Genomic DNA, 24,178 nt, shown 5'->3' on the forward strand with positions numbered 1-24,178 from the left:
ACTGTTGTCCCAGTAAAGAAAAGCACCACTCCAGACTGGCGAAGGCCTTTCCAGTACAGGGGTTCACCCTTTTATTTTTGACTGAAAATGCCCCCTAAGGAGGAGCCACAAGGCACAGCCGAGAGGGAAGCTCCAGGCCTCTCCCCTCCCTGCAGGCTGTGGTGACGGTCACGTTAAGGGCCCCAGGGCCCCATCTCCAAATAGCACCCGGAACGTGGACATCCCATCAACTGCGCCGCTCGGCAGGCACCACGCAGGCTCAGCGCAGGCAGGAGGGTGCTGAGGGCTGCAGGCTCCACGGGCCCAGCTCCGCCCCCCTCAGCTCTGGAGGTATAAGGTCCTCGGCAACCGCTTTAGGGGTTACTCTCTTCCTCTTAAGCCAGCCAGGCCTGTGGCAGGAAGGCCAGGTGGTGTTACTGGAGAGCAGGGAGTCTCACTTCTGATGGGACCGCTGGATTCCCACGAGGCGAGCATCGGAGGCCCAGGGGTCGCATGGGTCCACAGGGCCCAGTCCCCGCCGCTCACTCCGGCCTTGCTGCCCCATTCAGTGGCACCCCTCCCGACTGGGTCCCCTTATGCCTTTTTAATAAGAGTCTGTATAGTGAGTGGACGGCAGACAGGTATATTTCGTGGCCCCGCTCAGCACCCCTGAACCATCGAGGTTGAGCATGTGGACCGCGTGCAGCTGCCAGTCCTCCCCCACCCACACTGGTCCCTCTCTCCTGCCAGCCCCGCTCATCTCAGGGCTAAGCTGTACACGTGGTAGATCTCGTCCGGAAGGTTCTCCTGCCGCTCCTGGGCCAGGAGGCTGAGGCCTGCGCTGCGGACGATCCTGTGGACCACATCGAGGTCCCGGCACACGCTGCTGTCCACATCGTCCAGGATCACGCCCTCCTGGGCCATGTTGTCTTTGATGACGATGATGCCGTTGGGGCGGAGGCCCCGCTTGCAGCGCCGCAGGAACTCGGCCAGGTGCTGATCGGTCAGGTGGCCTGGGGGAGGCAGAGGCCGTCACGAGGGAAGGATGCCAGCCCCTCCATGCCACTGCGTGTCCACTTGCTGAGCACTTACTCAGTGCTGAACACACAGGGCCACTGGCTTTCAACAGCCTGGAGGGGTTTACCAAAGCCCATTTTAAGAGGAAACGGGCTCAGAAGTCACCTACCCAAGGGCAATCACAACGTATGCCGCTGGGATTTCACCCTGACTGGGTGACTTCCAGGCCGTGCCCAACACCTACACTCCACCCGCCCCTCCTAGGCCTGGATCAGCGGAGTGTACCAAACAGAGTTCCTTCCCTACATCACAACTCCTAACAGGCTTTTGAGGACCACAAAATGCAGGGCAAATCCAGCGTGTTCCCAGCAGCCTGGGCCGCCCACCTGGAGGAGGTGGCCTGCTGCTAGGTGGGCAGCCTGAGGAGAGCACCCTGGGTACGCCTTCAGGCCAAGTGGGTGCAGGACCGGGTGGTAAAGCGGCTCGCTCACTGTGAACGGCAGAGGGCAGCCAGGGCTCCAACTCTTCCTCTTACTGAAAGCCCTTCTTATGAAAACTCATTTCCACATTCTTTGAATGCAGTAAGTTACTGATAATTAAAACTTTTCAACAACAAAATCTGTCCCCAAATGGGTCACAGCAGGTATTGAGTTGAAACAAAACATGGAAGCAAGTGAACCTTGTAGGTGGAGTCCTGGCGAGTGCAGGGAGGATTCGAGGAATGCCCGCTGGCCGCCCTCTGCAGCAGCGCCAGAGCCTCAGCTCCCACGGCCTCGGGAAGCCCAGCCTCTGCGGTGAGAGACGTGCAGGCAGGCGGAGAAGGGGCGCGGGATGCTCACCTATCACCCACTGGATCCAGATGACGTCGTAAGAGTGCGGCTCCGGGCTGAAGTCCTGGAGGCCGCAGCAGAAGAAGTTCCTCACTCTCTTGCCTTCCTCACCCAGGTAGGTCTTGGCCTTGACCAGAAAGTCCTCCGTCACGTCCACCATGTCCACCATTCCGAAGAGAGGCAAGAGCAGCCTCTTGGTGATCCTTCCGATGCCGGCTCCGCAGTCCAGGGCGTACGAGGTTCCCGTCTTGTTTGGGCCTTCCTGAAAGAGCAGAGAAGGCACAGACCATAAGGAAGGGTTAGAAAGCCACAGGGACCCTGTCACTGCGAAGGGGCCTTTCCTCACGGGCCCCTGGCTACTCGGGTCAGGCCTGGGCACAGGCCGGCAGCTCGCACCGGTGGGGCCAGCAGTGGGCGTGAGCACAGCACAGCCTTTTCCTGGGCCACATGTCTCTAACGTGAAAGCCAACCTCCACTTAAAGGTGTTAAGTAGGTGCGTTCATCTCCTGTCACTCCTGAGACCCCATTAAAAGGACAGCAGCAGAGAGAGAATAAAGAACTCAAGCAGTGAAAGGATGGAAGAGGGCACTCAGTGAACAAATCTGGGAAGATGGAACGTGGGTGGAGCAGGGGGCAAGCAGCAGCCTCGGTGTTTGCCGAGGGACAGGCAGGGAGGCTCTGGCCACGGCGATGCCAGCCTGGCACAGAGGAGGGTGGCGGGGCGAGGAACGAGAAGCTGTGCTGGCCGAACGGCCAACAGCCACAGCCCAGATGCTTGCAAACACGGCAGGAGAGCAAAGGTTTTGCCTCTGGAAAAATAGAACAGTTTGTGAGGAGACTGCTCCGTTCCGGCACCGAGAGGCCCCAGCGTAACAGCTGCCTCCTGTCGGGTGACCTTGGGGCAAAGCCTGTGAGTCACCCGCCCCACCCGCTCTTCAAGGCTTGGGTCGTGGACACAATGAGGTGACCCTGTGGCGGCGAGTGGGAAGGTGGCGCCCCACGCAGAGCAGGCAGTGCCACCGGCGCCACCGCCTCTCCTCCTGGAGAGCACAGCAGCCCTGCCTACCCTCAGAAACCTCTGCAGGAACTTCCGGGAGCTGGTGATGTCGATGCTGGAGATGTGGCCATACCCCCCGAGCATGCCGTCCACGGTGGCCGGGACCTCCTTCCAGTACGTCTTGGCCTTGGAATAGAATTGTTTCTCGTCCTCTATCACCTCGCTCGTCATGCTGTCACCAGCCACGTCTTTGCTCAGGCACCAGACTCAGCAGCGGTGTCCCTGAATAAAAAAAGGAGGGAAGCAGCCAGGTTGAGGGCCCTGGGCTCCCCGCATGCTTCTGCTGGTCACACGATCCTGCCTGACGCAGAGGAGTGGCCAGTGTCCCCCAACCTGCTTCTACCCATTAGAGGGCATTGCCCCCTGTCTCTTGCATTCAAGTCATTCTGCAAAGCTATCTTCATGTCAGAGCAGGACACCCAGAGTCCTGGCTTCTAGTTCTTTCCTTACCCTACATGACACCTGACTCAGTGGCTTCTGAACCCAAGGTACAGAGAACCCTGATCTACACTTAAGAGAAATGAAAACAAAGCAAGGAACCCAAGCCTCCTACAGCAGACATTCCGGGTGATCCCAGCAGGGCCCGAGGAGCCCCACGCCTCCCTTCCTCCGTCGCGAGCGCAGAAACAAGCTCACTGCGGGGTCCAGTCCACGGTTACCCATGAGCCTGACTCTGTGCCAGGTGCTGTCTGTGAACAGGGAGACGGCCAGGCGGATACACGATCAGACATGTGTGAGGGCTGCGGAGAGGTACAAGGTGCTGGCAGAGCACAGGTGTCAGGAGAAGCGACACACCAGCTAACATCGAGGATGAGGAAGCGTTCGCTCAGCAACCAGGAAGACAGGCGCGTGCGTTGCCCTTCCAACGGGAAACTCGGGGTCCTAAGGGTCATGTTTGCTAGTTCCGACTTCACACCAAAGAGCAGCGAGCCGGAACTACTCTAGGTTGAGCAGGGAGTGGCCTGAGATGTGTGCTTCTGGAAGGCTGCGTTGGCAGCCGCGTGGCTACAGGGGAGAGTGAAAGCAGACGGCCGGGCCCTGATGGCAGAGCGGAGGCCCACTGCCAGCGCCACATTCAGCCAGCTGGGCCACGCCACGTAGGGGTGGAGCGTCACACCTCTCCCGAGGCCCCGCGCTCATCTACAGATGCTCGCCGTGCGCAGGGCTGTTCCAGCTGCCGTGAGGCTTGTCCAGATAAAGTTCAACACCCAGAGGCTTACAGCAGGGGAGACAGGGAAGAAATGGAGCCAATGAGAACACGAGGCAGAAACGAGGACTCCCGTTGAGCCACAAAGGGCTATGGGAACTCGAGGGGTAGAGGAGTCCCTTCCGAATGGCGGGCGGGGCAGCAGCCAGGAGAAGGCCAGGCCCGGAGGACAAGGAATGCTCTGGAAGGGCACAGGGACAGAGCAGAGGTGGCATGGCACGTGTGCCACACAGAGGGCTGCGGACGGCCGGGCTGGCTGCGGTGTGGACAGAGAGAAGAGTGTGGGAGGTGAGCCCGTCCTGGCAGACAGGGCCTGGAGTACAGCGCCCTGAGTGCAGCCTGGGGCCATGGGCCCAGTCTGTCAACAACGGGAAACTGATCAGCTGAGTTTCTGAAGGGCAGGGGTGTGCGGGGACCCAGCCTGCGGGGGCTGAGTGGCGACGGTGCAGGAACGGCAGCGCCGTGCCAGGAGACAGAACGGGGGTAGCAGCCACCCATCCTCTGCCCACACGCATTGCGCACTCTTCACTGGCCACTGGACCCTCACGACTCACCGCGACCCAGGCACCCCACGGGCCCTGTGTAGAGGAGGGAGGCGATGCACACGGTGGCATCCTACCCAAGGTCAAGGGGCCCGTGCGTTTGCCGAGCCCTGGGCCTTCCCCCGTGAGCAGCTGATTTTCAACACAGGGTTTCACTTACGTGTCACCTCAAAGAGGCCTTCCCTGACCAGTCTAAGGTGCCTTCCTCCAACACGCTTACCCGATCCCCGTGGTTCCTGCCTTCGGAGTGCGTATTTCTAGCTGAAATGACAGTTTACTGACCGTCTGGCCTCCACTAGAATGGAAGCCCCCGAGGTAGGACCTTGCCTTTTCACCACTGCGTCCCGGCACCGAGCCACAGGAGTCCCTCAGTGCAGGGGTGAAAGCCCCCCAGTCCCCCAGGAAAGCTGTGCAAGCCTGTGCTCCCGGGGGCTCACTCCGCCCCCTTTACAGTACTCCACGGGGCTGTAGTTAAGTCACTGACCTCCCGGTAGGGTCCTCAAAACCAGCTGAAACCCCCGTAAGACCGAGGAGTGCTTTAAGAGCTTCAAGAGAAGTAACAGAAAAGTGCCCTGAGGACAAGCACGGGCCTTCGACACACAACTTAGGGACCAGAAGCAGCGCAGGGGAACGAAACAAGAAACGCTGAGGATCTGCACTGCCATGTCTGTAGCTAGCCTCCGACATACACCTGCACTCTGAACTTGTCCTGGAAGACAAGGAACCTTCCAGAAGCAGCAGGACCACCCCAGCCAAACAACTCAGAAATGCTGCTCCCTGACGCAATTCCACTTCTGCCACGGCCAGCCCTTTCCGGAGACGCCAGCCAGCCAGTGGGGGCACCGGGGGAGGGCCTGGCCTGGCTGCTGGGAACAGATGGGAAGGGGGCCGCCGCCTCGTCCCCGGACCCGGCTCCTTCTGTGGACCCGGGCGTTCCCCGGGGACAAGGGTCACACGCGGGCCTTCTGCGGAACAGGAGGGAGCCGAAAGCATCCACAGGCCCCACCAGGGTGGCCCTTAGACCTGGACTTTGCCACTGTTTCCACCCTCCGTAGACCCCTTCCACTGTGCCCCCAGAGACCCCTGGCTCCCCCCCCCTTCAGGTTCTCGAATCAGCTCTCAGACGGATCCCCTCCCTTCCCTGTTCAGGTACAGGGCTTGGGACTCCAATGAGGACGGTTCCAGTTACGGCACCAACCCAAGAGCCCTTCGGGGTGACAGGCTGGGGGGCCTCAGTTCTAAATACTGCCCCCAGCCCTGGCTCACGGCAGCGTCCCACACCCGCGCCCCAGCCCACAGGAGGAAGCGGCGCGCTGCTTGTGAGAATGAACTCTCGTTCCAGCCTCGAGGAGCGTGACAAGCAAAAGCACGTGGAGACCTGCCAGTCCCCGAGAATGCAGATGTGGCACAGTAAGTGTCACCGTAGCTCCCTGAGAACTGACAGGAGAGGGAGCCAGCAGCTTGAATGTTACCATCCACCTTCCTGGGTTTGGGGGCTGCTTATGCGGACACGGTCTGAAAGGCCAAGTGGGCTCCCCAGCCCCCGCCGACAGGCACCACGGCAACTCTTTCCCAGCCCCTCCGCTGTCACCAGGAAGGACAGCACCAAAGCCGGCCACGCAGCAGTGCTCCCACTCGGGCGAGCTCAGCGAGTCCGGCCCTGTCCCCCTCAGGAAGGACAGCACCAAAGCCGGCCACACAGCGTGCTCCCACTCGGGCGAGCTCAGCGAGTTCGGCCCTGTCCCCCTCACACAAACTGCTGGCTTTGTATTTGTGCCTATCACCCCACTGGACTGGGAACCCCTTAGAAAGCAGTGGCGACACCCTGAGATGTATCACTGTATTTCTCCTGCGTCTCATGTAGCTCATAGGTATTCAACAAAGTTCCCTTCCGATCAGATGAACAGAATAAATCCGGGGCCAGACGCTTCCCTGGCTGTACTCTCTCTGCCTATCTGTCTGCCTTCCCTCCCAGGAGGCCCAGGGACGCTAAGTCTACACCATTAGCCTAACACCTGCTGCGAGGTGGGTGTTTACCAACTGGTTTTGCTGAATGAATCACAGAAGGACCTTTGTGCGGCCAGTCATTCTTCACTTTTAAGAAAATCCTGCAGACAAAAATCGAATCATTCAAACCTGATATCACTGAAGCCCTTTACTGACGATACAATTTTTTGCTTTACCAAAAGCCTTACAACATGATTCCTTTAACTGTCAAGGTCCCCTGAATAATCCAATTTACAAGAATTCCACTTACGGGTACATTCTAGGAACAAGCCAGGGGAGGCACATCTAGGCCGGGAAATGGCAAGTATAACTCTGACATTTGTCCTAACAGCTTGGATTCATTAGTAAACATGACTTCTGGGGCCCTGTCTACACCTTGCCTCCCAGAGTCCAGACTGAGGTGGGCAGGAGGTCCCTAGGAGTCAGAGGGAACGGCGGGGCTGTCGGTCAACCCGCAGGAGGTCCTCCTGCACTCTGTCCTGCTGGGATCACAGCAAGGAAGGAGCCACATGGCCGCAGGGACAGGGGAGGGGCCTGGGCGGTCTGGCTTCCTGCACTCTGGGCTAGCTTGGAGGGGAAGTGAGACCCTTTGCTCCTAGGGAACTTCTGCTCCTCAGCAAGTGGAATGTGTCTGTGAATACTTCATGATCATCTGGCCACCTACCCACGCCCCCCTCCAAGGTGTTCAGGGCCACCCCGGCCAGCCGCCCCAGCTATTACTCTGTTCCCAGGATCCATGGAAGAGAATGGGGTTGGAACTGTCACCGTCAGGCCCTGCAGGCTCATCTCGTCCTCATTTATGAGTCTCTAAGGAAAAGCCTGGAAGCATCGGGAGGCACGAGCCTGCTTGATGTTACCTCTTCCTTCCCACACCCTCGTGGACAGGGCCTGTTCTCCCTGGCTCTGTGTGGACAGCCGTTGGACTTCTGAGAATGGCAGGGTGTTCTATGAAAAAGAATGGGAGGGAGGGAGTAAAGAAGACCAAAAAAAAGGGGGGGGAGCGGGATTTAAAAACAAAGGCTCTGATGGAGTTGAATGAACCAGGTGTGAATCCTGGCTCTACTTCTCACTGGCTGTGTAAGCACAGATAAGACACAACCTCAGTTACGTGTCTTTATCTATAAAATGGGAACAGCAGCATTGACTTTCTAGGAAGGCTGTGATGAGTAAACGTGGATATACAAGCGTAAAGTGATCCATGCACTGCTGGGCATGCATTAATCCCCAAAATCTGTCAGACGAGATTCTCATCGATTCTCTCCGCCAAGTGTGAAGCCCTAATGAGAAAATGTGCCGAAAGGCCCCCTAAACCAGAGTGCTGGCCACACCTAAGGGACCATGACTGGTACTGCCGGGTGGTCGTTCCAGTGACTCAGCTCCGCCAATCCGCAGAGGGGAGTGAGCTTCCCATCCACGGAAGCACGGACACCCTGCTGGTTTTGGTGACTCTGTCTGTGATTCTAGGGCTTCTAGTCTCCACCAAAGCATTCTACGTGTACTCCAACCCTCCCACAGTCCCTAGTTCACAGAGAGAAAAACCATTCCACTCGTGGAGTGATGCACACACACAGAAAACCAGGAACAGAACAAGGACGGAATCCAGACTTCTTACTGGGTCAAGGCCCTAGTTCTCCCAGGGTTCATCCCGTCTCACTGGGCAGATTCCATACCTCCAGACCATGTGCAGTACTGCCCAGCCCCACCCGCAAGGCCTCTGCCACCAGCTGGTTCTATCCCCTATTGTATAGAGAAACCACGGTCCAGAGAGAAATCACAGTTGATGGGCAGCAAAGCCTGGGCCTTCTGATACGGCAGCCTCCCTGCCAACAGGCTGACCTTGGCTCCAAGGGCTCCTCGCGGCGGGCTGTCTTTTGAGCGGCACCTATGTTGACCCCTAACTGGGGTCGGGTCCAAGGTGAAATATGATAGCAACGCCTATGTAACCGGGCACTACCCTGTGCCCGACTCTGATCTGAGCATTTTACTGAATCCTCACACCCACCCTCCTAGTGGGTGCTCTCCTTACCCGTTTCTCACAGGGGAAACTGAGGCTCAGAGAGGGAAAGGAACTTGCTGCGGCGGGGGTCGGCGTGGGGGAGTGCCCTGATCAGGCTTGGGGGGCCTCGGCCTTCCTCCTCCCACCCCACCTGGGGCCCAGGGCCGGCCGGCCTGCCGGCGGACCTCCCCGGAGTGCGCACGTGGGGCCCTGCCGGCTCGCGCCCGGGTCACGTGAGGAGCCGGGGCCTCAGGGCGCCCAGGCCGTTGGGGGCCGGGGCCTCCCCTCTCCCGGCGGCCGCCGTCCCCCGCTCCGCCTCGCGCTACTCACCCCACGCGGGGGCTCCTAGGACCCGAGAGAAGAGGACGGGGAAAAGGAAGGGAGGGAGGAGGCGGCGGCGACGGTGGCGCCGGCGAAGACCCCAGCAGCCCCCAAGCAGCTCCACCTAACCTCTACCAGACGCTACACCTCGCGGCGCGCGCCGCCTTTGTCCGCTTGCGTCACTTCCGGGCTCCCGGGGGCGGGGCCGCATAGGGCTCCGCCCCGTGGGCTCCGGACCTAACTCGAGTACTGTCCCGGGAAGAGCTTCCCAGCTCTAAAAAGCCGCAGCGCCGACCCTGTCCCGCCTCCAGCTTGCAGCTCATGAGGAGGCGGCACGGCTGGACTTTTAAAAACGAGCGTTTTGTGGAGTTTCCATTGGGTAAAAAGGGGAGGGGGAGCCTTATGCAAGCCTTAATCCCACCCATAACAATTAATATCTTAAAATATACAGAGCAAAAAGAAAAAAAAAAGGAAGAAAAATACCTTTGACAGTGCCAAGGGGTTGCCACTCCAAATAAGCAGAGCAAATCCATGAAATTTCTGTTCCCAAAAGATTGCCCTCCCCTAGGCTCCTGCCATACACAGAAATTCTGGAGCGGCCCCTGAAGCAGCCTTGATGGAAATGAGAGTTTGCAGGTAGGTAGACCTTGTGAACCTTTCCAAGCCTCGGTCTCCACTTCTGCCAGATAGATGGAACGCTCTGAGGGTTAAATTTGTGCCCTGTGCTTGGAGCCCGCTCTCAGTAAATAGAAGCTGACTCATAATATTCATCTATGTCATAATAGTCACAATATTCGTCATAAGTTCTTTTTTCCTAAACTGACATCCTGGCTTAGATTTACAGTGCCTTCCTCTGGGCGTCGCACCAAGGAGGGGCTTAAAATGTGTTTGCTCTAATGAAGAGAAAGCTATGGGGGGGGGTGCCCTGAAAAGCCCCACCTGCTTGAGTCCCCCAAATCTGTCCGTATTATGTGGCATCCTCGCTAGGGCACTGCAGGTCAGACTTGGTTCCCCTGGCCTGGGCTCCTCTCCCAAGCTTCATTTTCCATGTCACTATGGCAAGGGGATACATCTTGGGCAATCTCAATCTGGAGGTTTCTATAATTTGGGGGGGCAGCTCTGAGCCTAGCTTTTTAGGGGTGCCAAAAATCCACCCCTACCTTTATTTCCTGTCAATGGAAGACAAACTCCCTTCCCTACACCTGGACTCCAAGGCCTTTCCAGGTCTGGCCAGTCCACTAACCTCAAAGCCTCTCGCATCTCTGAATTCCCAAGCCTCGCACATAGTAGATGCTCAATAAATGTTTGCAGCATGTAAGGGCTGGAGGCCTCCTTAGAAATCATCTAGGTAGTCTGGTGTTCCTCATCCATTTTTTAAAAACTCACAAACACTTAGAATAAATATAAAAATTTCTCACCTTCCCCACACAATGTTCCGTCTTCCCAAGGAGGTATGCCCTTCCATCCCTGGTTGAGGAGTATTTTCGGAAATGTATTACATTGTCTGGGATGCCTCCTCCAGGCAGACATCTTGTCATTTGAATTCCAAAGTCATTTTATTCGTTTTCAAATTGTAAAATCCTACCAGGCCAGTGAAATTACTGGTCCAAACTACACTCGTCCCCCACTCAAGTTTTACAATACAAGCTTTTTCCCTGCCCCCTCCCAGCCAAGAGTCACAGGTGGAGGCCAACAGTCCATTTTACCGTGGAGCCCTGAGAAAGGAGAGATTTATCCAGCACCACACAGCAAGCAGGAACAGAGCATGGACTCACAACTGGTTCCTCATAGTCTCCAGGCCCACCGCATTCTTACTACCCAGTCTTCTAGTCGAAATTCCACCTCCAAAGCCACCCAGCCCAAACATGACCCACCTGAGCCTCCCAGATCCAGAGAAGGTAGCTGAACCCAGGGCCCTCCATCCCTGGCTTGGGCCTGGCTGCCCTGGCCAGGAGTCCCACGCTCCCTTGTGACTGCAGCCTTGGCATCCTGAGCACAACAGCCCCGCCCTCTGCCCCCCAGCCTCAGTGCCCACTTCACCTTGGGCGAGGGGTGGATCATAATGACCCTGAAGAGGCCATGGAGGCAGCAGGGAGGGGGCCAGCAGAGGGACCAAGCCGGGAAGACGGGCTCTTCCAAGGAGCAGCCCACCTGGTAGGGGGCTCTAACTTCAGGGGACCGTCTCCGGCCCCGCCCCAAAGCCCCACTAGGGTGAATGTGACACTAGAAACCAGCTCAGAGCTGACAACAATCTGGGAGTGGGGTGTGGTAGGGAGGAAGCAGGCTCTGAGATGCCAGTGTCAGAAATGGGGGGTGGGGGGCTTCCCTGGTGGCGCAGTGGTTGAGAGTCCGCCTGCCGATGCGGGGGACACGGGTTCGTGCCCCGGTCCGGGAAGATCCCACATGCCGCGGAGCAGCTGGGCCCGTGAGCCATGGCCGCCGAGCCTGCATGTCTGGAGCCTGTGCTCCGCAACGGGAGAGGCCACAACGGTGAGAGGCCCGCGTACTGCAAAAAAAAAAAGAAAAAAAGAAAAGAAAAGAAATGGGGGGCGGGGCTGGGGCTCTGTCTCCCAAAGGGGGAGTTTGTTAAAAATATGTCTTGCCCCACCCCAGACCTCTGAATCGGAATCTGGGGCATCTGTATTTTCACTAAGCTCCCACCCAAGGGACTCTGGGGCTCCAGAAGGAATGGGCAGCTGCAGGGCAGGTCACCCTTTCAAGCTGGTTCCAGGTTTCCCAGTTCCCACCCCAGCGCTAATAACAGTAACAGCACGTTGAACACTCCAGATGCTAAGTGCTCTCTACCACGTGGTGCTGTTTCATTCTCACAAAGGAGCAGGCGCTGGGTTATCCCCATTCTGCAGATGAGGGCACTGAGAGCAGTTAATTAATTGGCTTGCCCAAAGGTACAGCTAATAAGTAGTGGAGCTGAGACTAAATCCTAAATAATAATTTTAAAATATAATAACAACAGCAGCTAGGCTTCCTTGAGCACGTACAACGTGCCTGTCATTATTCTAAGCCATTTAAACGTCACAGTAACTCAAAAAGTGCGTACTCTCACCGTCACCGTTTTTCGGTGAGGTGAGGAAACAGAGGATCAGGACGCTCTAGCCTGAAGCCACTTACTGTCTGGCGAGCCAGTGGTAGTAGCCCCGAGCCACGCTGCCCCGCTCCGGGCGCTACGGCCTGGAGGCTGGTCTACGCCCTCCTCTCCACTTCACACGGCACCGCCCCCACTGGCTTGAGGATGCCCTGGGCTGAGCGCAGGGCCAGACATGCCCCGGCGTCGGCCCAGCTCCTGTGCCCAGCAGATGGCGCCCGAGGGGCTCCCCGGCGGTGGCGATCGCAGACGGAGAGACCCGCTGCTGCCGAGGCTGCTGCTGCCCGAGCTCCGAGCAGCCTCTGGCGCGGGGGCCTCCGGGGGTTCCAGGGCTTCGGAGGGCGGCGCCGAGTGGTGGGAGGCCCCCGCGTGTGAGTCCTCGCCCTCGGATCCCGGGGTGGGCGTCAGGCGCCCCCGGTCGCGCCTGCCCGTCCTGCCCACCGTGGCCCAGCGGGCGGCCCGGAACCGACCAAGGGCTGAGGTCGCTGCTGCTGCCGCCCACGCTCTTGGCCGGCGAGCCCGGGGAACCGGCGCCGCGGGCCTGGACAGTGCGAGGATCCCCGCAGGGGCTCGGCCAGGGAGAACCCCGACTCTTTGGGCGACCTCCTAGGAGAGCTCCTCCCCGGCCGGTCCCGGCAGTTCCTGGCTCAGGGTCTGAGTCTGCGAAGCAGCCGCGACCACCGAGTGAGGCCCCTACGGCCCCCACGGGGGGGCTGAGTCATTTCCGGTGGGGGTCCCACCACCTGGCGTAGAATAATGGCAGTGTTAGCAGAGTATGCCTGGCAGAGTCCTGGCGATGGCAACCACCCCTTGAGGGCGGGTCTACCACTGCCCCTATTGTACAGATGAGTAAACTGAGGCCCAAGGCCATGCAACCAGGAAGAGCCTGGTAAGGATTGTGCCCAAGAGAAGACTCAGAACTATTTCCACCTCCTCCTGGCTCCCAGCATCCTCACCATCACAACATCAAAGGGGTGTGTCAGAACACTCTGGAAGTCCTCCGCAGTGTCCCCGCGACTCCTTCCTCCCAGACCTGGGGTAAGTGTCAGTGACCTGCTGGTGGGAACAGGGTTGTCATCAATGCTCTGACTATGGGGGACCCTGATCACTCATGCCAGGTGTGGCCTATTTGTCTTCAAGGGGCCAGTCATTGTACTTCAAGAATAGTCTTAAGAAGATTTTGCTCCATCAGACACCTGCCCTCTCCTTCAGGAGAGATCACTCACAATTCACCACGGTCGAGAAGACCAATCAGTGCGTTATGGGAGGATGGGGTAGGGGAGTGGGGAGAAAGACCACGGTCGAGAAGACCAATCAGTGCGTTATGGGAGGATGGGGTAGGGGAGTGGGGAGAAAGGGCATTTCTTTCCTTCCTTTCTTTCCTCTGCCTTTCGCCCATGAGTGTGTCCATCTGTCCACCTGTTCATCCATCTGTGTGTCCATCCATGAATCAGGTCTTCTCCCAACCTGTTCAACGATCGTCCATCAACATCTATGAATCCATCCACCCATGAATCAGGTCTTCTACCAACACCTTCATAATTCATCGATGAATCCATTCATATATTCATTCTCCCATTCACCCATTCATCGTTGCATACACCTTATCTGTGAACCAGGTCTTTTAAAACCTATTCATGAATCTCTCCATCCATCCATCCACCCATGAATCAGGTCTCCTATTGATCCATTAATCCACGTATCCCTCCATCCATCCAGCCAGTCAGTCATCCAGCTATCCCCAAATTCCCACAATTCTATCCATCTACCCATGAATCCAGTGACTGATCATCTACCAATCCTTCCATCCACCTGTAAGTCCAGGATGCTATCCATTTTTAGTCTTGCAGCCATGTACAAGTCTACACACTCATCTACATAATCATTCACCCACCTATGCATCCATACATGTGCCCATCCTCCTAAGATCCAATCCTTGTATTAAGACCTCTTCGGGAATTCCCTGGCGGTCCAGTGGTTAGGACTCGGTGCTTTCACTGCTGTGGCCCAGGTTCAATCCCCGATCCAGGAACTAAGATCCTGCAAGCCACGCGGTGCAGTCAAAAAAAAAAAAAAAGACCTTTTCGTTAATTCATCTATCTGTCCACCCACCTACCCAGCTACCCAGTCTTCCATCCTTTCACACAACCCACCATTCATTCATCCATTTCTTCCTCTAACCTTTACTAGCTTTTACTATATGTCAAATATCGGGGGAAGTAAAATAAGGGATGGGGGTAGGAAGAGCCTGGGCATTAGAGCTTAACTGGGCCTAGGTGCTGTACCTCTAATGGAGGGGGAAAAGAATACAGAAATAATTCCTCCTGCTTAAACAGGCTTAAACATGGATGAAAGGTGAAGAGCATTGCCCGTGAGTTTAAAGACCAGGGAGAGGAAATACACTAGACCTGCCATTCCTTCTCATCCTGGACCCATGGCAGACAGTACTAACTGATCACAGCACTTTTCCCCCACTGAGCCTCAGAACCCTTCCTGACACAGTGCTCCAGGCAGACACCACCAGTGGATCAGAGCAGGTGCCAGAAATGAAACACATTTGCCAACCCAGGAACTTTAAATCAATCAGACCAAATAAACACACTACTTCTCATAAGATATAATAAATAAGAGTGTGGAACTCATTATCTTGAATGTAAGCAACAACAGGGATGGATACCTTCACAGTGTTTCACATTCAGGAGCTAATTCTTGAGCACTTGAAGGTGTGTGGGGTTCCCTAGTAGGCCCTGCTGGGGACAGCTGGGTGCATTAGAACACGCTCCAGCAGCATTTGAGAGGAGAAGCTGAGATTTCAGACCAGTGGGCACAGCTGGGGCAAGCCTTTGCCTGGTCCTGAGGCCAGCACCAAGCAGGCATGGATAAGCAAACAGCTGTTGCATAACTAAGTCCCAATGCCTGTAGCCGACACTGTCTTGGCCATCTCCTGGATACCTGGCTCTTCAATGGGCTTATGAAAAGCGTCCCCTCTGTGTCCAAACGGACATAAAGATGTGGACAGATACATGGAGTCAGATATATCAATAAGCATTGTACGTAAGGTCAAATGTGGCATTTCTGAATAACAGAGCTGTGGATGAATGAAGCAAGCCCTCCTGCAGCCTTGCTCTGGAGGCTGAAATTAATAAATGTCACCATAACAGATCCCCTTTATTGCATACAGGCCCCTTGCCAGGCCCTGTACCAGATGCCTCACGTAAGTTATTTGATACTCACCAGACTCTTATAAGGATGCTATTATCGTGTCTACAATACATAGTACATAATTTAAAAGGGAAAACTGTAAAATGGAGACTTGAGGGCAGTCTGCCCCATGTCGCAGGACTGGGAAGGGGCATAATTGAAATTGACGATTATAAGAACAGTTCCCAGTTAGAGATGCTTACCCTTGGCCCTGCAGACCCTGGCCTGGGTGGTGGTACGGGGGACGGTGCTTTTCAGTCCCTGTCATCGCTTCACAACCCTGTATGGTGGGCACAACAATGATCCCCATTTTACAGACAAAGAAACTCAGGCTCAACAGAGTCAGAATTGAAACCCAGGACTGCCTGACTCCGGAGTTCATCTCCTTATTTTCTCTGCTGAATTGCTTGATATATAAGAGAACTGGCTCTGGAACCAGAATTCACATCTTGGCTCCACCCCTAACCAGCTGTGCGATCTTGGGCAAGTTGCAAAAAACGAAAAACAAAAACGCTCTGTGCCTCAGTTTCCTCATCTGTAAAATGGGAATAATAATCGTGTTTCACAGAGTTGTGTGGGTTTGGTGGGCTGATGCCTGTTACAAGCCATTGACTGAAGGGCAGGAAGTGCTCAGGAGAGGCCAGCTGTGGTTGTCAGGATCCCACAGGGAGCTCTGGCCTGGTGGATGTGTGTTGTCAGGGTGGCATGAGGGGCTGGGGCCTCAGGCCCTGGTCCTCCCCTGCCCTTCTCATCTCTCTCACCAGGCCCCACACTACACAGGCCCCCAAGCTCAAGGCCGTGCTCACCCACAACTCCTCGGGGGAAGGCTCAGGGCACCGCAGGCGGTGTTGCCCTTTCCGCGTGCAGTTTGCAGATGAGACGCTACGGTACACAGCGCTCCGCTACTGGGAACGCAGCTGTGCAGGTGAGCAGACAGCAAGGGAAGCTCCAGGACTCCAGAAAGTTCCAGCCTGAAACCTGAAGAGCAGAGGCTGTGGCCCTGGGTCCTGGGAGTTAGGGGCCGGCCAAAAAGCCCAAGAGACCATTGACCCTGTGGAGGAGGCCCTTGAACTGGCCTCTCCGGAGGCTGTTAGGGTGACCCTCAAGGACCAAGTAGAGGGTCTGAGGTCCAGCAGAGATGTCCCAAGGCTGCAGCTGTGGCCCAGGAAACAGTGGCTGTCCAGGCCTGGCCACCACAGAAGGATTTCTCACTGCCAAGGGTTCCCACACGCTGTATCTGCCCACCTTGGAACCCACGACCTCAGCCTGCAGACCCCGCACATGGCCTCCAGGGGCTGGAGAAGGTAGGAACAAAGGCACCCGAAGCATCCTTTTCCCATATCCCTGAAGGCAGACCTCAGAGGCCTGGCTTGGGAGGTGCCCAGAAAGTTCTAGAAGGTCACGCCTCCACAGAAGGCTGGCACTGCCTGGTCCAGCAAAGAAGCTAGGAACCAACCACCAGGCCCAGGTTCCCAGGCAGAGCTTCGTTCGTGTTGGCACAGTTTCCAGTGTTTTCTGAAGTGGGTGTCAAGCGGTGGGAAGAATACACGTCTTTGCTCTGGTACGATCTTTCCTAAGGCCTGCTTTCCCCATCTGCCCAGCCCCTTCTCTTCTCAGGATCCAGCAGTCCAACAGCCTCATCTATTTATTAAGCACCGACTGTATGCGCTTTCAGGGATCGGCTGCCCCAAAGCCTCGCTGGGGGCAAAGCCCTCAAAATCCAGGGCCTTGGCGGATTCAGAAGGAGCCCGACCCATCCCCCTCAGGGTCACAGGAAGTTGGAGGTGGAAGCTGCAATTCTGCCCAACTTCTGGTTGTTCGATGGGGCAGCCAAGGCCCTGAGGGCAGATGACACAGCAGCTGAAAAGAGACGCCCCCTGGCCACCCCTGGGAATCCAAGGAGAGGGAGCACCTGGAGAAAGTTTCTTGGGAATGGCCGTTGGCTGGCCCGGGAGACACTTCCTTGACAGCCACTGGGCTGCGGGCATACCCCAGAACACCAGAGTGGAGCTCAGCGGCTGCTTCCCAGCCCTTTCCATCCTGAGGAATTCGGGGTTCCTGACCAGCCGGAGGGGCAGCTGTTGGACAGGAAACACCCTCCATCCCCATAGGATTCTTAGCATCGTCTCTTGGATTTACATGGTGGGACGACTGGCCTTCCGACTGTGGGAAATGGGGCCCATGTTGGGCTAAAGCAGGAGTGGGGGTGTGGGCAGGGGGGAGCGGGCACAGCTTCGGTGATAGAGGCAGAAACAGTCATGCAGGATAGTTTTAAAACCAGAGCCTTCCCTGGAGGCAGCCAGAAGGCCCTGGGAGCCTTGGGTTGCCATGGAGACGGGACTCTGCCAGCTCTTGCCTGCCAGAGGGAGGAGGAGGGGGGGGTATAGGTGCCCCGCCTGGGTAGAGATCTCACCCGTGCTCTCTCTCCTCCAGTCCTGCAGGGCATCCTCGAGAACAGGACAGCCAGCGGGTCCGCAGCATCGGAGCAGGTGTTCGGGAGTGTCGGGAGATGGCTGGAGAGTTTGCCCAAAGCCCTGTATCCCAGGGCCAAGGAGGACACCACAGCCAACTCATTCGGCTGGGACTTCCGTGGCCTGTGAGGCTTTGTGGAAGGGGATGGGATTCATGCATCTCCTCATCCTGTAAACCTCCCTGACCAGCTGTGGTCTGGGCCCTTGAGGGCTCTGCCAGCCATGGGTGGACCTGGGACTCAGGGTCCACACAGTTCATGGGCTCCTGTCCCCCTTAGGTCCACCCTGGAGCCGAAGGACCACCTCTCTGAGGACACCTCTCTGAACAGCAGCCTGCCCTTCATCCCCAGGCCCACCACCTAGAGGCAGCAGAGCGGGGGCACCTCAAAACCTTTCTGGAGCAGGTGGGCAAATCGCCCTGTTCCTGGAGCCAGAAGCTACTGAGCAACTGCTGGCAGCCAGCCACCTGGAGCCCCCCTGCCTGGTGGGGGTTGGTGCCCAGTGGGGTGGCCAGGGCTCTGGGTGAAACCCCCGTATATGCTCGGCTAAGGGGTGGGCTCTCAGGCCAGGCTGCCTGGGTTCAGATCGCAAGCTCCTAACTTTCGAACGGTGGGGTCTTTTTCGTGTCAGTTTCCGCATCTGTAAAATGGGGCTGACCACAGTGCCTGCCCCCTCGGGCTGTGGCGTAGAATCCCCCTGGGCCCAGGGAACCCCATCTCCTGCCCAGAGGCCCCCAAAACGCCCAGCTGGTCCCCCTTCTCGCCTTAGGAGTCCTTCCTGCCCAGCTTGGTGTTGCACACACGGTCCTGAAACAAGGCCGCCCTAAGGGGCACCAGCTTCCCCTGCCGTCAACATCACGTCGCGCTCAGAGGTGAATGGCTGCTGGTGCCCAAGCCCAGGTGTGGACACGGGGGAGGGGTGAGGAGAGGCCTTCCCTGACCCACAAATAAACGCACATCCCCGGTGGCTGGTATCTGCTGTCAGAATCACCTTACAAACCTCTCCTAGTTGCTGGTCTTTGGGGGTCCTGGGCCAGGGGGAGGGCTGGGGCGGAGTCACAGCTGGGATGAAGATGGGGGGGCAAGGCATCTTCAGGGGTCAGGCTTGTTCCAAATGAGCCCCTCTTCTGAGAGGTGGGAGACCCTGCCACACATCTCAAACCTGGGACCAAGCCTCTGTCAACCTAGATCAGCCCACACCTGAAACAGGCACCTGCCTCAACCTCCCCCAGCCCAGCCTCCATCTTTGACGGGAACCAAAGGCTGCTTGCGGACCTCCCCTGTGGGGTGAGGGCATCCAGACTGTGGCCAAAGGGACAAACATTTGTCTTCTGTGTTCCCAGGCCAGAGTCTTATCCCTGGAGGGCAAGCATCTGGGTGGGCAGGGGTCAGATGTTTCTCTCCCACTTAGGGGGGCAGTGTTCAGGTTCACACGGGAGGTGGCGCAAGACAAGGTGGCAGGAACTGCCTGGAGCTTTTCCGACCGCTGCACTGACCCAGCAGTTCACCCCCATTTGCCTGTCTGCCGGGTTTGGCCCTGCCACACACCTGCGTTCCAACTGCTGGGCAAAGTTTGGGCCCCTCCCCTCTCTCCTAGAAGCAGCGCTTTGGCTCCAACCCCTCGCCAAGGCCGGGATCGAGGTCTTTATCGCCACCTCCTGGCCAGTGAAGAAACAGCCATGGAATCTACACCCAGGCGCAGTGCTGAATAGCAAAGGCTGGGATTTGGGTTGGACCGGCCGTGGGGATTTTAGGGCCAGGACGGGTTGTGGATGGGGGAGAACTGTTTCGAAGGAGGGCCCTGGCTCCAGAAAAGGCCACGGATCTACCAACCCTGTGGGGATGGGTTGGAGCAGTGCTACCATCCCCCTTCACTGGGAAGTGTAGTGGGATTCCGATCCCTGGGATGACCTATCCCCTCCATCCCCACTTTCTGGACTTTCACTCCTCCCCCACTCCCCCCCCCAGTACTTATATTTCCTGGAGAGCCTGCGGGTCCCGGAGGAGGCCTGATTCTACTGCACCTTTTCTTCGTGGCCTTGCACAGCCCACCTGGCCCTCTCCGAGCCTCAGTTTCCCCGGCAGAGCCGCGGCGGACCCCAAACCGGCCACCGGCTGCAGCGTCGCGCCGCGCCCACGCGGGGGCAGTGTTGGCCTGGCTTTGGCACCGCCCGGCGCGGCCGAAACTTCTCAGCCTCTTGCTAAAGGGTCGGAAACTTTTCCCCTCGCGCGGCGCTCGCGTCTCCGGCCCTGCGCCGCGCCGCCTCCTTCCACCTGCCCGAGTTCGCTGCCGGACCGCGGGGCGGGGAGGGGAGGCTCCCCAACCCCCAACTTCTCTTGCTCGCTTTTCGTTGTTCAACCAAAATACTGCTAAGCTTGCAACAGCGCCGTCAGCCACGAGCACTGAAGATTGAGTCCCGCGTGCAGCGCACAGCGGCGGGGGGCGGCCCTGCGGCGTCGGGGCTCCCAAAGCGGGGCGGCCGGACAGCGGCCTCCCGGCGGGGACCTGCCCGGTGGGCTGGGGATGCGGCCCCGGCGGGCGGCCACGCGGGGTCCCGCAGCCCGGTTTCTCGGGGACCCCTCTGCTCCCCGCCCCCCCCCCGCCGCCCGCCTCACCGGCCTACCTTCCGCTCGCATCGCCCCCCTCGCCCCCGCCCCAGCCCTCCATTTCTTCCTTCCCTCTCTCCGTTCTCCTCCCCTTTCCTCCCTCCGCTCTCTCTTCCCCTCCTCGACAAACATGGATTCTGTGTCAAGAGGACCTTCAGCGGCAGCCCCGAGCCTCCCCTCCCGCCACTGCCAGCAGAAACGCAGGGACACATAGGGACAGCCGCAGACAGGCCCCCGGAGACGCGCCCCACGCGCACACCACACACTCGTCGCGCACACACGTCACACACGCACACAGATAGGCACCACAAACACCTCCACACCCACACCCACACCCATGCAAAGACTCACACCACGACACTTAGAAACCCCACATACTCACAGAGGACACGCGCACGTCCTCCCCAGCTAGGGTCTCCCAGCGACCGCACCCCGACATTCCAGAGTCCACTTGTTGCCTTGGAGGCCGCAGATGCTACCTCCACCCCAGCCCTCTGTAGACCTTTCCAACATGCCCCTGCCCTTCTGCAGGCAGAGCTTGAACTTGAATGTGGGGTGACCAAGAAGGGGGAGTGGAGGGGAGGGAGTGCTGCAGGGAGGGGATGGACCCCTCCCCAGGGTCCCCAGCAGGGTCCTTTTCGCTGGTACATTTCCACTCAGGGCTGGCAGGTGGCCAATCCCGCCTGGGCTCCTGGGAGCAGTGCGGCAGGAAGGCTGGGGAAGTGGCCGTGGCTGGAGCTGGTGCCCCAGCTCTTGCTGCTTACAAGTTCAGGGCCCCCCTGAATCTCTGGGGGTGGGCAGGGCAGGCGTACCCCCAACCGGTCTCTTCCAATTCCTGTCTGCCCTTATCACAATAGCAGCCGCACCCCATTCCATCTGCCACCCACACCCTGGCCCTGGACCGTGGGAAGACCGGGGCCAACCCAGGCTGGGGGGCAGTGGGAGCTGGTCTAGTTTTGGGGGTGGCGGGGAGGGAGGAATGACTCCCAACCCAGGGCAGAAGGAAGTGATGGGAGAAGCAGGAAAATGCTCCTTTCTCCTCGCAGTCCCCACCTCACTGGGCCTCTCCACCCGCTGCAAGGGCATCTCCTTAGCTCGTTTGCAGGTAAGGAAACCAAGGCCCAGAGAAGTTAGGGGGTCTTGCCCAGGCCATGCCAAGCGCAGGAGCCAGAGCTGGGACTAGGTCCACGCGTGTCCTATGCCAGTGCCCAGCCTTCAGCCACCCACACCCGTGTCCTCTCACAACCATTTGTCGCTGGGAAACCGAGACCCAGAGAGGTTCATCACTTTCTCAAGGTCACTTCGTTCTGAAGGGTTGGAGTCAGGATTCAAATTCAGCAGGAAGAGATGCCGATGATGTACAATCCTGGGGCTCCCTCGCCCCAGGGCAAGCAGGGGGGTCTGGAGGACCCTTCCTGCCCCGGTTCCTTGCTCCTGCACGAAGGGCACCTTGGAGGCAGGGAGACCGGGGGCAAGGTCAGGGAGGGAGAGAGATGTATTTGGAGGTGGTGTTTGCGGAGGATGTGGAGACTGGCAAGTGAAAGGACAGGAGCAAAGGGTCCTATGAGCCGCAAGCCTCAAGAATTGCCCAGAGGGTGGGGCTGGACCCGCGGGGAGGCGGGAGGGCAGCGCTGCCTCCAGACAGGGGCGTGGTCAGAGAGGGTCCCTGTCCCCCAGCTCGGAGAGCAATGAGGCGCCACTGGAGACATGGAACCCGAGAGAGCAGGTCCCACGGTGGGCTCTGGGGACATGAGCTGCCCCAGGGGCTCATTCACTTTCATTCTGCGGGCAGTTCGGTGAGCACCTACTGTTTGCCACACACACACACACACACACACACACACACACACACACACACACACACGCTGGGCCCTGGGAGCACAGTAAGGCATAGCCCTGCCCTCAGGACACTATAGTCTGGTGGGGGACATGGACTCCAATGGGCGATTGCAGGACACAGTGACAAGTGCTGTGAGGGGAGGCCCGGGCTTTGGGGGCCCAGAGGGGGGGACCAAACCCACAGTTTGGGGCACAGGGTGGACACCTGGGCCTTTTGACGACAGTGAGATGGAGGCATGGTCAGAACCAGACAGCAGACCAAGAGCGCGGGAAGGGAGGTGATTGCTACAGGCCCTACGGCGAGGCTGGTGCCGCGATTCTTAGCACGGGTCAGGGTAGGGCAAGGGGCCCAGGAGGACTGTTGATGACGCAGGAGGAAGGGCCGGAGTTCCCCTAGCCAAGACAGGCACACATACACACCCCCCCTCTGCCCCGGCCATGTGGGGCTGCGCACTGCTCATTCCTACTGCCTTTGTCTGTGCCATTTATCCTAACTCCCCCCGACGCCCTGCCCTGCCATGTCCTCCCTTTCCCTGACATTTCTGCCTTTTGGGGTCCTGTTGTCCTTCCCTCCCAAATATGCCCTAAGTGACAGATGGTCTGCAGCTTCCAGGGGCTCCTGCGGGGGGCCGTCAACCCCTCCATGGAGACAATGCATGCTCCACCTCCACAAGCCTCAACATTCCCCTGCAAACAGCCTCGGGAAAGGGGGTGACACTGGTGATGTTCATTGTGCCGTTTGGGCCCATCAGAGCCAGCTTCGGATGCTGGGTGGAGTCCGAGCCAGCAGCAGAGATTGGACCCAGCACTGGGTTCTGGAACCCTCTGGTGGCACTTGGACCCAAAGAACCAGGGGCAGCTCGTCTGCCATCTCCCATCATGAGGCCTTGGGGACCCTTAATGACTCACCCGCCAGGGTTTCCGGATTTATTGTCTGCACCTGGCAGCCCTGGGGATGGCGGTGACACCCGCAAGCTCGCAGGGAGCCCCCATCTGGGCTCTGGGCTGGCTTCCAGCTCCCCCAGCTGCAGGGCACAGCAAACCCCAAAGAATCTTCTTCCAGGGACCTGCTGGCCCAGGCAGCCCGGATCCCTAGTGTGCATTCTCCAGGGGACGATGCCTCCCCAGGGCGGCTCCCGAGTAACAGCTGACAGCCCACAGCCATTCCATCATGTTAACCAAGGGTCCACGTGAGCAAGACAGACCTGGGCCCTGCCCTCACGGAGCTCAGAGTTCGCCGGGGATCACAGAGGCACAGTGACAAAGGCTATCGAGCAGGTCCTTGTACAGACATTGGTCCAAAGACTGCCATGCTTCAGAGCTTACTGATCCATGAAGGAGGGCGCAGCTCTGTGAAGTAGGCACACCCTTAGCTCCATATTACTGATGAGAAAACCGGGTCACAGAGAGGTTAAGTCACTTTCCCAGGGTCACACAGCTGAGCTCCAGATGAGAAGTCAGTGAGAAGTGCTGTGATGAGGGATGTACAGGCAGGTGTGCAGGGGAGCACAGGGCAGCTGCCTTCTCTGAGGTGAGGGTTTCCTCCTCCAGAAAAACTAGCCCCAGATTTCCTCTGGCCCAGAGGGAAAGGCCCAGGAGGGTGGGACTGTAGCCAGCATACACAGGCTGACTATCAATGGTAAACTCTGCCCACACCTCAGTTCTGTTCCTTCTCCCGTATTCATTCACAGAACACATTTATTGGGTATCTACTGTGTACCAGGCTCTGTGAACAAGACAGACACACTCCTGCCTCAGGGAGCCCACATCGTGGTGGCCAGGCAGATACGGATGGGGCTGGGTTCACAGTGTGTGACCCCTGCAGTCAGCCACACAGGGGCTTGCCTAAAAGGACCCTCCACTGAGTTTAAAGCCGTCATCTTGAGATTCTTAATTAATTTTGAGCAAGGAGCCCTACATTTTCACTTTTTCCCTGGGCCCTTGCAAACTGTATAGCTGGTCCTGGACACAGACATTACACTGTGGTGGATGCTGGGCTGGG

General features: G+C 58.0%; 2 protein-coding genes across 11 annotated transcripts; one reads left to right on the forward strand and one right to left on the reverse strand.

The window, feature by feature from the left end:
• Positions 1-33: 33 nt before the first annotated feature.
• NTMT1 (N-terminal Xaa-Pro-Lys N-methyltransferase 1) lies at positions 34-9,101 on the reverse strand. 10 transcript variants are annotated; one of them, XM_060154093.1, is made up of 6 exons: positions 8,966-9,079; positions 7,968-8,157; positions 7,405-7,584; positions 2,893-3,105; positions 1,836-2,088; positions 34-992 (listed from the first exon to the last, which is right to left on the reverse strand). In XM_060154093.1, exons 4-6 carry the CDS (start codon positions 3,052-3,054, stop codon positions 736-738), a joined length of 672 nt encoding a protein of 223 aa, XP_060010076.1. In that variant the 5' UTR covers positions 3,055-3,105; positions 7,405-7,584; positions 7,968-8,157; positions 8,966-9,079; the 3' UTR covers positions 34-735. The 10 variants fall into 10 exon arrangements, with proteins under 10 accessions (XP_060010076.1, XP_060010082.1, XP_060010077.1 ...); XM_060154099.1 differs by lacking the exon at positions 7,968-8,157 and having other exon boundaries at positions 7,497-7,584; positions 8,966-9,101; XM_060154094.1 differs by lacking the exon at positions 7,968-8,157 and having other exon boundaries at positions 8,966-9,101.
• C7H9orf50 (chromosome 7 C9orf50 homolog) lies at positions 5,958-18,709 on the forward strand. The gene is made up of 8 exons (XM_060153675.1): positions 5,958-6,042; positions 6,227-6,362; positions 12,271-12,743; positions 13,007-13,097; positions 16,025-16,185; positions 17,694-17,856; positions 18,010-18,135; positions 18,500-18,709. The coding sequence occupies exons 1-7, from the start codon at positions 5,958-5,960 to the stop codon at positions 18,092-18,094; spliced, it is 1,194 nt and encodes a 397-aa protein (XP_060009658.1). The 3' UTR covers positions 18,095-18,135; positions 18,500-18,709.
• The last annotated feature ends 5,469 nt before the right edge of the window (positions 18,710-24,178 follow it).

The sequence above is a fragment of the Lagenorhynchus albirostris genome, chromosome 7 (assembly GCF_949774975.1).
Source record: "Lagenorhynchus albirostris chromosome 7, mLagAlb1.1, whole genome shotgun sequence".
NCBI classification, from domain to species: Eukaryota; Metazoa; Chordata; class Mammalia; order Artiodactyla; family Delphinidae; genus Lagenorhynchus; species Lagenorhynchus albirostris.